The sequence below is a fragment of the Apium graveolens genome, chromosome 4 (assembly GCF_009905375.1).
Source record: "Apium graveolens cultivar Ventura chromosome 4, ASM990537v1, whole genome shotgun sequence".
Taxonomy (NCBI): Eukaryota; Viridiplantae; Streptophyta; class Magnoliopsida; order Apiales; family Apiaceae; genus Apium; species Apium graveolens.
This window is the reverse complement of record NC_133650.1, coordinates 6,611,594-6,623,070: the sequence shown is the minus strand read 5'-3', so window position 1 is coordinate 6,623,070 and position 11,477 is coordinate 6,611,594. Positions and strand designations below refer to the sequence as shown.

General features: G+C 31.3%; 1 protein-coding gene across 1 annotated transcript; it reads left to right on the top strand.

Moving 5' to 3' along the window:
- Positions 1–4,210: 4,210 nt before the first annotated feature.
- On the top strand, positions 4,211–8,022 carry LOC141717615 (glyceraldehyde-3-phosphate dehydrogenase, cytosolic). The gene is made up of 12 exons (XM_074519767.1): positions 4,211–4,343; positions 4,453–4,476; positions 4,566–4,666; positions 5,355–5,470; positions 5,586–5,685; positions 6,173–6,319; positions 6,407–6,467; positions 6,566–6,663; positions 6,790–6,932; positions 7,116–7,199; positions 7,458–7,547; positions 7,750–8,022. The coding sequence occupies exons 1-12, from the start codon at positions 4,340–4,342 to the stop codon at positions 7,793–7,795; spliced, it is 1,014 nt and encodes a 337-aa protein (XP_074375868.1). The 5' UTR covers positions 4,211–4,339; the 3' UTR covers positions 7,796–8,022.
- Positions 8,023–11,477: the final 3,455 nt, after the last annotated feature.

The following is an 11,477-nucleotide window of genomic DNA, read 5'->3' as shown; positions in this document are numbered from 1 at the left end:
CCAATTGTTGTTAAATGATGAATGGCCTTTACCCTTGAAATATATAGGTTTCTTCACTCTAATGTTTGAAAATTTATTGCTAGATAAATCATATATTAGTCCATTTTATCCAACTCATCAAGAGTGTAGAACTCATCTTCTTCCAACTCTAAAGTGACTTGTTTTGAGGTTCTTTGTTTTTCTGCTCAACAGCTTGAATAACTTGAGGGGGGTCTATTTCATCTTCGGTCACTTTATTGTCATTTGCTATCAAGGCACTTGACACATCCACAATATGCCCTTGACTAGATTTTGGTGATTTTCTCTGCATCATCTCCAACTCATAGGTTTTGGGAATACCATATAAAATCTCTAAAGTTATTCTTCTTAAATCTCTTCCTTCTCTTATTTCAGAGATCTTTTGTTCCAAGTGGTCAGGAAGAGTGAGCAAAAATTTTAGGTTAACTTCTTCAGCTTCATTGTACTCGTCATGAAGTTGCAAGTCATTTATCAGTTTGTTGAATCTCTCAAAAACTTCAGTTATGCCTTCTTTTGGTTTTTCCATAAAAATGTCATATTGTGATACCAAGATCCCTTTTCGATTAGATCTCCTCTCATGTTCCTTCACTAAAGATCTCTATCTTCTCCTGTATTTTCTTAGTTGATACAATTTATGATATTGTTGTACATTGCATTATCAAGAGACTCAATTAAAATGAGTTGGAAGCCATTATCAAGTGCAACCTTCTCTTTTTTCTGGTTCTGTGTAGGTAGATGGATCTTTAGGACCAAAGTGTGCAAGAATGACTATGTCTCCTTCTGTTAACTCAGGAGTCATTTTCATAAGAATAAAGGGTTCATGTATAAGAATTTCAATGTATATTGGATTGGCCATTGTGATGAATAACATCATTTTCTTATTCCACATAGTGTAGTTTATCTTGTAAAAGACAGAAATCCTGATATTGGTGATTTTATGGGCACTCATACCTCCAAGATCTTTATCTGTTTACTTTCATATTTTGCTTTGACAACACTTGTTAGGTATGAAATACAACACGGGGGGGGGGGGGGGGGTAATGTGTTTTCTTGAATTTTAATTAAATTGTGAAAGTGTTTGGCTATTTAGAACAAGACAGATGTATGAATTTGTGGAGATAAAGTACTAATGCAAAATACATAATCAATTATAAAAAACTCACTTGATTTATTAAAATCAAATTTGTTTTGCAACAAATTTGTGTTCTTAAAAGATAAGAATTCAGCTACAATTCTTGAGTGAGAATACTATATTTTTCCTGGATCTGTTTGTTTCTTCTAAACAAAGGACTCATGGCATGCTTTATTAATCAACATGCACGGAATTACAAAACTTGCACTTAAATGGACTAACACGGTTTCTAAACCTACTTTGTATATTTTTTATTTCCAGTATTAGCAAATCCGTGAACTCAACTATAATTCTTGAGAGAGAATACTAGATATTTCCTAGATCTGTTTATTTCTTCGAAACAAAGGACTCGTGACATGCTTTATAGATCAACATGCACGAGATTACAAAACTTGCATTAAAATGGACTAACATAATTTATAAAACTACTTTGTATATTTTTCATTTCTAGTGTTAGCAAATATGTGCAAAATCTAATAGGTCTGTGACCCTCCTTTGTCCAGTAAATCTTGGCCCTTGATCTTGTATTATTCAAACTGCATTTGTAGTCTTCCTAATTCAGTGATAGAATTGTTTGTTGACTGATAATCTTGAATTTTCAAGCTGCTCGCATTATGAATTATGAAGTAGTTTGTCGAGCTCTCTTTTATTCTGTAGAAATATCACATATAGATAAGTAAAATGACTTGTCGATATCTTGAGTTCTCTACATGTATTAATGAATTATCGAGGTCTTCAGTTCTCTACATGTATAATGAATTGTCGGTATCTCCAATTCTCTACATAGGCTTTTGACTTGTCGATTTCTCTAGTTTTCTACATAAAGATTTGGATTGTCGATATATCTAGATCTCTACATGAAAAAATGACTTGTCGATATTTTCAATTCTCTACATGTTCTTTTTGACTTGACGATATATGAGATCTCTACATGCATATAGACTTATCGATATCTCTCAGGACTTCTCTACAAGTCATTATGGACTTCTCGATATTTATTAATTTGTGACTTGTCGATATCCGACTAAGAACATTTTTCGTAGAATAGTATTATTCAAATCCAAACTGCTACACTTCTCTCCGAGGCATGATCATGATTTGATCTTCTTTCAGAGTGTATTCCCTAGCTTGATGACTGTTCAAATGCTCCAGTCTAATCTACTTAACATTTTTACAGACTCAAGAAATACAATTATAGAATATAAAATTAGATTATCATACAATGTGTCCTTAGGGTTGTCAAAATGAATTAGTCTTGTTATGTACCGGTATGTCTTGCACAACATATTATCCATTATGTTTAAAATAAAATCATATTTCCCCGTGCTAAAGTAAAATTAAACAAAATTTCATCACATCTATTTAAGCACCTCTATCCTCTCCTCTCCCTTCAACAAACTCAAACAATATTCTCTTACAAATCTCCTCTGTACAAGCTTCATAAAAATAATTTCTTATTAACCTTATACAACTACTCTCAACAATAACTAAAAAAAATCTCTTTATAGGTTTCTTACAATCTTTTACACCATTCTACATAAATAAAAAAACTAAATATAATTAGCTAGATTTGGCTAATATAACGGGTATGAGCCTAAAACCAAGATTTGCTAATTCATGCTAAAATAAATTAATAATTATTACCAATCTGGCTAATTTTTTTCTTATTGAACTAGGCTAAAACAAAAATAAAATTTGAAACGTAATACGTTAGTCGATATAATGTCATCACGCTAAAATAAAGTATATTATCTATTTGGTTTAAAACAATATAATATTCACTGAGAGCTAAAATAAAATTAAAAATAAACTAAATGTAATTAGCTCGTTGATATAACGGGCATGAGGCTAAAATAATGTGTATTATTGATCTACGGTAAAACTAAAATTAAATTCAAACTAAAGATAATTCTTAATATTATTGATTCGTGTTAAAATAAAATAAAAAATCTACCTAATTCGTTGGTAGGTGTAATGTAGATTTCAAAGTGTGGGATAACCTAATAGCCAAAATATGAAAAAGTTTGAAAGTAAATTTGTGTGTACAATATTTGGATTTATATAATTACAGATTTTCTTTAGTTTTTATAATATCTATACTATTTTAATAAAAAAAACATATAGACGGTTCCTTAGTCCCTGTAATTGCGTCGATTTAAAATTAATCAATATATGTTATTCATCTGAGCTAAAAATATTATACAGTTGATTCATGAAAAATCAAAACTAAAATAAGAAAATAATTAGAATAACTATAATAAAATAATATGTATTTTTATACAGGTTAGCATAATTTTGTTACTAATAAGACATAAAAGTTTTTATCATTGATCCGAGTACAAACAAATTATACTAAAACAAATATGAATTTGATTAGTTAGATTTGGTCGGTATACCAAACTAAAAATAATTTGTATACTATTAATTTTAGCTAAAATTTATCTTTTAATTAAAACATATTTATCCTTGATAAACACACCTATAAATATCAATAAAACTATATTGATATTTATACACATATGCATTTAAAATTATTATTAAATTATATTATTAAAAATTTCTAATAAATAAATTTCATAGATTAAAATTTCACTTGAAATTAAATTCAAAAATTAAATAATATTAAAAATAATCTGTGTATCGCACAGATTTTGGATTAGTTTTTTTATAGAATATTAAGATCATACAATTTTTATTTAAGACGAAAATAGCGGATTAGATCTGAAGTTAAACATGTATAAATGATATTTTATTCTAATAATAATAAAAAAATGTGCACGTATATTGCTCTAAATAAACGAACTATCCAGATTAAAAGAATCTCTCGGCACGAATTATAAATTGAGATTATCATGTTAATCACACAAAAAAGGCAAGAGAAAATAAAAATCACCCACCTCTTCCAGAGCGTTCCATTACGTTTTCCGCATAAAAAACCCAAGCCAAAGCCCATAACAAAAGCCCAAAATCAAACGGCTGTAAAAAGTACATTGGAATCGCCGGCCTTTGAAATCATCGAATCGGACAGCGCATATTTAGGAAACACAATATCTTACCACACACCCGCACTCACCGCCTCTCATAACCCTCACGAGAAGACTCTCTCTCTCTCTCCCATTTATTATCTCTCTCTCAAACTTTTCAACTCTCTCTCTCACTCTCTTTCTCTCTCACTCCTATCCTCAATACATGGGTATGATTATTATACATACACTAATATTATTGATTTTGATTATTATTAAATCATTTGCTTGTTATGATATGATCTGATTTGTATGTTTTTGTTTGTTTTGTTTATGCAGCACCAATCAAGATCGGAATCAACGGTACAGATCTAGTTACAAATGTTTATTATTTGTTTTATTTTAGTTGTTTTATTGTTTTTGATGTGTGAATAATTGATTTAATTGTGTAGGTTTCGGAAGAATCGGTCGATTAGTTGCTAGAGTTGCTCTGCAGAGAGATGATGTTGAGCTTGTTGCTGTTAACGATCCTTTTATCTCAACTGATTACATGGTAAATTATTTTTAATTATTGTTGTAGTTTATTTTTTGTGTTTGTTTATGTTTAAATGGCTTTGATTAAGTTCGTTTGTGTAGATTTGGTGTTTACAGCTTGTGATCTGTTCCAATTTATGCGCTGTTTTGTATCTATATCTAATCGATTATTCGTGTTGGTGATGAAATCAGGTCATGATTTTAAATTAGATTTGTTTGTGTTGCTAATTAAGGTGTGAGATCTTAATTTGATTTAGTTTATTATTGTTGGTGATTGTGTTATTAGTCGAAAATCAAGTCAGTTCTCGTTGTGTATTTATTTTGTATTATGCTTTATTGATTTATTAGTTATTAATTATCATGCTGCTCTGATCGATTTGCTTGATGTTACTGGCTTGTATTGATGTATTTATTTTTTATTATAGTGTATCGATGTATTAGTTAATATTATGCTGCTCTAATCGATTTGCTTGCTACTGGTTTGTATTGTGATGTATTTTGTTTCTATTATACGGTATTGATTGATGTATAGTTGATATTATGTTGCTCTGATCGATTTACTTAATGTAGTTGTGCGTAAAAGTATGGACTAATTGTTGTTTGTTCTAGACATGCATGTTGAAGTATGAGATTATACTACTGATTGATTTGCTTGGTATAGATTGTGCATAAAAGTATGTACTAATCGATTTTTTTGTTTGTTTTAGACATACATGTTCAAGTATGACAGTGTTCACGGTGCATGGAAGCATCATGAACTAAAGGTTAAGGATGAGAAGACCCTTCTATTTGGTGAGAAGCCTGTTGCTGTATTTGGTTGCAGGTATGGTCATTGTATCTGTAACTATCAAGTTATCGTGCGATTGAATGATCGTGATGGTACAATCGGTTGCTTGCAAATTGACCGACTATTAATTTGTTGGTTGATAAATTTGCAGGAACCCAGAGGAGATCCCATGGGCTAGCACTGGTGCAGAGTACATTGTGGAGTCCACTGGTGTGTTTACTGACAAGGACAAGGCTGCTGCACATTTGAAGGTTAGTGATGCGCTTAAATTCCTTATTGATGTGATGAGTTGTAGATGTATTTTTTATCGAATGATAAGTGATATGATTAGGTAAAATTAATTTGATGTTTCGTGGATAAGTAGTTTGCATGAATGATTGAGGAAGTTGAAATTTAATTACTATCATATCTAATGAATCCAGACTTCAATTTTATGTGGATATGTAATATGCTTGTATTATAGAGGAAAATTGAACTTTTAATTCTATCACATCTGATAAATCCAGACTTCAATTTTGTCCAAATGATATGCTACTCAATACTGTGTATATTGATTTGTTAATCACATGGAATAAGATACTGATATTGAAATTGCAATTGTGGGACTTATTATGAAGAATCAATGATCGGGCTATTGGTTTATTTCAATTTTTTTGATTTTGTTAGCTTAAATTTTATCTTACTGTTTGCTTAAATTGATCTTATCTCACTTCTTGGATGTCTGTTCTCATTCTTCAGGGAGGTGCAAAGAAGGTTATCATTTCTGCTCCTAGCAAGGATGCTCCCATGTTTGTTGTGGGTGTCAACGAGAAGGAATACAAATCAGACCTTCACATTGTTTCTAATGCTAGTTGCACTACTAACTGCCTTGCTCCCCTTGCAAAGGTAATGGGTTGTTTCCGCTGTGAGTTTTATGTGTGCAATCCAAGAGGGGCTTGAACATCCAATTTAATTTCGATCCTAAATATGCAGGTGATCAATGATAGATTTGGCATTGTTGAGGGGCTTATGACAACAGTTCACTCAATTACAGGTGAGAATTGTGTTTTTTATTATCTCGCGGGCATGTATTTATGTACATATTATATATTACAATAAGGTTGTTTCTGAATGTATTTATTCATCTTTCAGCCACACAAAAAACTGTTGATGGACCATCTGCCAAGGACTGGAGAGGTGGAAGAGCTGCATCATTCAACATCATTCCTAGCAGCACTGGAGCTGCCAAGGTGCCTTACTTTGTGCAAAAGATTTTGGGATCTATAGACATGGCTATGTCACCTTTCTGTGCTTTTTGAATTTTCTTATTCATTTTTTTAATTATCTGGTGCTGCTTTGTCATAATTATTTATTAGGCTGTTGGTAAAGTGCTTCCTCAATTGAATGGGAAGTTGACTGGAATGTCTTTCAGAGTTCCAACTGTGGATGTCTCAGTTGTTGACCTCACTGTCAGGCTGGAAAAGAAGGCTACTTATGAACAAATTAAAGCTGCTATTAAGTAAGCATCGTTAATTTTGTTACCCATTATTGTCCTTGTGAAATCCATTTTCTATGGAAAATGGTGTTCTGTCATATGCATAGATCAAGAACCTTGCACATCTGGTGTTGCTTATGTGCTATTATCTTTTTAGGAATGTATCATTTGTTTCTAATGTATTGCATTGTGTTTTGTACATGTCAGGGAGGAGTCTGAGGGAAAGCTCAAGGGAATCTTGGGTTACACTGAAGATGATGTGGTTTCCACCGACTTTGTGGGTGACAGCAGGTGTGTTTTGTGTGGTTTTGTTTTTCTCAATTTTTTTGTGACTCACCTGTTTATATTTTAAGGTAGTGCTTCTGCAATTCTGCAATTTGGAACTATTTTAAATATCCAAGTGTTCCATCTAAGTTAACTACTTGCACAAATAAACTATTAAACACTATTAAACTATAAAAGGATGGTCTATGGCTGTTGCATATCTTGTTTTTCACTTTAGTAGTGTTGCATTATATTTCCTAACAAGTTGCAAATTGTAATCTTCAGGTCAAGCATCTTTGATGCTAAAGCTGGGATTGCTCTGAATGACAACTTTGTCAAGCTAGTTTCGTGGTACGACAATGAATGGGGATACAGGTAAATAACCCTAATTTTTCATTTTTTTGTAAATCCTCTGCTTTTAACAGATTTATGTTAGCCACACACTAGAGTCTCACACTTGTGGATTATGGAGCTCGAGCCTAGTGGATAATGGAAATAGTGTTGAACATTGTTTATTGTACTAGTTTTTCGCATTTGCGAATTTTGGCTAAGCTATTTGTCTCCGTGTTCACTGCAGCACCCGAGTGGTTGACTTGATTGTTCACATGGCATCTGTTCAGTAAGCTGGGGCTACTTTGGATAGCAGCAGCGTGAGATATCTAAATAAATAATGGGAAGTTTTCTTAGAGGGATTTGTTTCTCTCATCTTGTGAGGTGTTTAGCTGAAGACTGCTTAGGGTAGAATAGTGAAAAGCTATCTTTTGAAATTCCATTAGACTGAATATTTCCTGGGATGCTTCTCAGACAAATATAATAATTTAAGACTTGATCTCCCTGGTCTTCCTTATGATTTTTGATTTTGGTTTCACATGTTTTCTCTAGTTCTGTTATCAACTTGGATCAATCGGCTATTTATGGCTTTATGTCCATATTTTTCAGTTACGAATTTTGACAAATTTATGAAAAACCAGTGTCATAACAGGCTGGGTATGTTTAGCCTCTTTAATCTTTTACTAAAGTGATTCCTGTCTTCCTGATCGTATATTATGGATACCATTTCCCGAGGAGAGTTTGTTTTTTGAAATAATATAATATTAGGATCTCATCATCTATTAACCCGAAGGAGGGAAAGGGAAGGAATATAGATGGTATTTTATAATTGCACAAAATATTAAATAAAATTAAATTCATTTTTTAATTAATTTTTTCATAATTTTTAACCAATTCTAATATCATAATCAAAAAATAATCATTTTATCAAAATTATACATAGTAATTTATTAGTTTAGAATATTTACCTTGTAACAGAATTTTAGATCATCGGAGCTCTCAACTCACCGTGGTTCCTTATTCCCTTTTCTTACATCAGCTGTGGGATATTGGTCTCGGCACTAAGAGTACTCAACAGACTTCTCCAAAATGTTGTTTTAAGATAATATTTCTAACCTAATAAATACTAAATATAATTTCATAATATAACCTTTCTGATTTTATGATATTGTGCTTGGCTGAAATTATGGAAAAGAGAAATGTTTAGTTACGCATGAGAGATATATGAAACTAGAGATTTAGTTACGCATGAGAGATATATGAAACTAGAGATTTTTTATAGTAAGTAGCAGATGTCTTTCTTTGTAACAATGAGACTCCTTATATAGAAAATCTCTTCATTATTGATACAGTTTCTTCATTATTGATACAGTAGACTTCATTATTGATACAGTAGTACACTGTTTCATTACTTTTTTCTTGTGGTCTTCCAAAATACTTTCTTCCTTTATGTCTTTATTTCTGTCGGCCATTACCTTTTTCTTTTTTGTCTTCTATCATTTCATCATTTCCATTGTCATTTGCCTTTTTCTTTTTTGTCTTCTATCATTTCAGCATTTCCAGCTTGCATTTTCCTTCTTTCTTTGAAATTCTTTTGGCTTGTAAAGTAGTAATATGTTGGGTCTTTTGTAGTTAAACTACATTGGGCTTTAATATGGTATTATTGATGGGCCTTTTGTAGTAAAACTACATTGGGCTTGTAATGTTTTTACTATTGGAATGGATCAGTACATTTTTCTCCTTTTATCTTAATAGGGGTATTATTTGTACTAACACTGATCACTGGTCTCTTTCTTGGACTTGTTAAAATGTGATATTGTTCTATGGTTTCTTTTGCATGTGTGTGTTTTAGGTTGATAACTTTGTCATACAGCCTTTCTAGCTCGATAGTATCTTGGGACAAAGCTTCATTGTCATAATATAGAATAATAATTTCTTTAGCTTGTCCTCCTCGACTTGATCCAATAATATTAGCTTTTCTTGCTCTCAACATGTCTTATATCTTGATCTTTAAGGTTATGAGACCAATTACTCTCTTTGTAGAAATCCATTTTTGAAAATTTTCTATATTACACGGGATAGGTAGTTTCAAATTTGCATTGTCTCCCCTTACTGGTATCTTTCCAATCTTGAATATTTGACATATGACTATAGGTTTTCCCACCAAATTTGTTGAAGCATCAAATATCTGGATTCCATAAATCCCATTTCCCATGGATTCCATGTAGACTTTTGTAGATTCCACAATTACTGTAGGTAATTTTGAAATGCTATATAATGTGTCATCAACTAATATTTTATCAATAAATCCATAGGTAAATAGTTTTTCTACCACATCTGGGTTTGCATTTATTTGGCACAAATATCTTGGATATTTACTTGTTTTAATGCCTCGTACTATCTGATCATTTGACTTATAGTCATAATATTTCATAATTTTTTCGTATGCTATTATGATCTCAAATGAGAATTTAACCCTGGCACTCATGGAAATAGGTGGAGATATTTCATGTGAGTTTGAAGAAGAATGCATAGTTGCAAGTTTAGATGTAAAAGTTTGTGGTTTGGCAGAGGGTGCAAGTGGGTTTTGTAGAGTTTTCACTGTCTGTTTGTCTTTTATAGCATCTGATAATTGTTTCAGAAGATGTGTATTTTCTTGGACTAAAATCTTGATGTATTTGTCTAACTGGGTGATCGTTTCATATTTTTGGGCTATATCTTCATGATTTTTTGTAATAATTTTTGTAACATCACTGATATACACATTAAAGTTGTTAGTCGTCATACTTGTACCTGCTAAGAAAATCAGCTAGAACATTTTTAGTACCAGATATGTTTTTAACAATAAAATCATAACAACAGAAAAATGACTGCCATTTTCTTCTTCTATTTAGTTCTGGTAACAAATCTATTTTGTTTGTAATAAAAGCCTTTACTTGAGTATTGTCCGTTCTAACTATAAACTTTACTGGTAGTAAATGATAATGAAATTTTTTTATTCCAAATTTTACTGCCAATAATTCTTTTTCATTTATATGGTAGTTTAGTTCATTTGGTTTCCACGTTCTTACTGCATAACCACATATAAGGGGTTTTTCATTGTCAATATCATTATTTTCGTAAGCAATAAGAACAGCTCCCCATCCTATATCACTAGCATCAGTATAAAGTTCTAATTTATTTGTTTCTATTGGTATCCTATGTTTTGGTAAATTACTGACTTTTTCTTTAAGAGTTTTAACAGCTTTATCATGTTCTTCTTTCCACTCAAAAGGTTTATTTTTTGTTAATTTTTGTAAGGGTTTTCTTAATTATGGTAAATTTTTTATATGATCTGCTGCATAATTAATTATTCCTAAAAATTGTTGGACTTCTTTCTTATTTTCTAGTTTATCTTTAAAATTTTGTATTTTTGAAACTATGTGGTTTTGTAATTTTAATCCATCTTTATCTATTATATATCCTAGATATTCTATTTTATTTTTAAAGACTTCTGATTTCGTTTCAGAAAGTAGTATCCCATGTTGTTTTACGGTTGTTATAAATTGTTCTAGGTGTTTTATATGGCATTCTAAAGTGTCACTATATATCAATATATCGTCTACATATACGATGCAAAAATCTATTAATTTTCTAAAAACTTGGTCCATTCTTCTCTGAAATATTTGTGGAGCATTTTTTAATCCAAAGGGTAATACTATCCATTCATAATGTCCTTCCGGTGCACTAAAAGCTGTTAAAGGTCTGGATTTTTCGGTCAGCTTAATTTGCCAAAATCCACTTTTACAGTCAAATTTACTAAACCATTTTTTATTTCCAAGTCTATTAATAAGATTTCTTGTTATTCCTAGTGGACTAACAATGAGATTTACAGAAGGGGGGTTGAATGTAAATCTCAAAACTTTTTCAAGTTTTGAGCAGTTTTAAAGGCTTTGTGTTCAAGATAAACAAGTGTGTGAATTGCTTTAAGCTAAT

Excerpts from the sequence above, each read along its gene's own strand:
- LOC141717615 (XM_074519767.1), top strand. Across the intron at positions 6,468-6,565 it reads AACAGTTCACTCAATTACAG|CCACACAAAAAACTGTTGAT; the intron begins GTGAGAATTGTG and ends TTCATCTTTCAG. Across the intron at positions 6,664-6,789 it reads GCAGCACTGGAGCTGCCAAG|GCTGTTGGTAAAGTGCTTCC; the intron begins GTGCCTTACTTT and ends ATTATTTATTAG.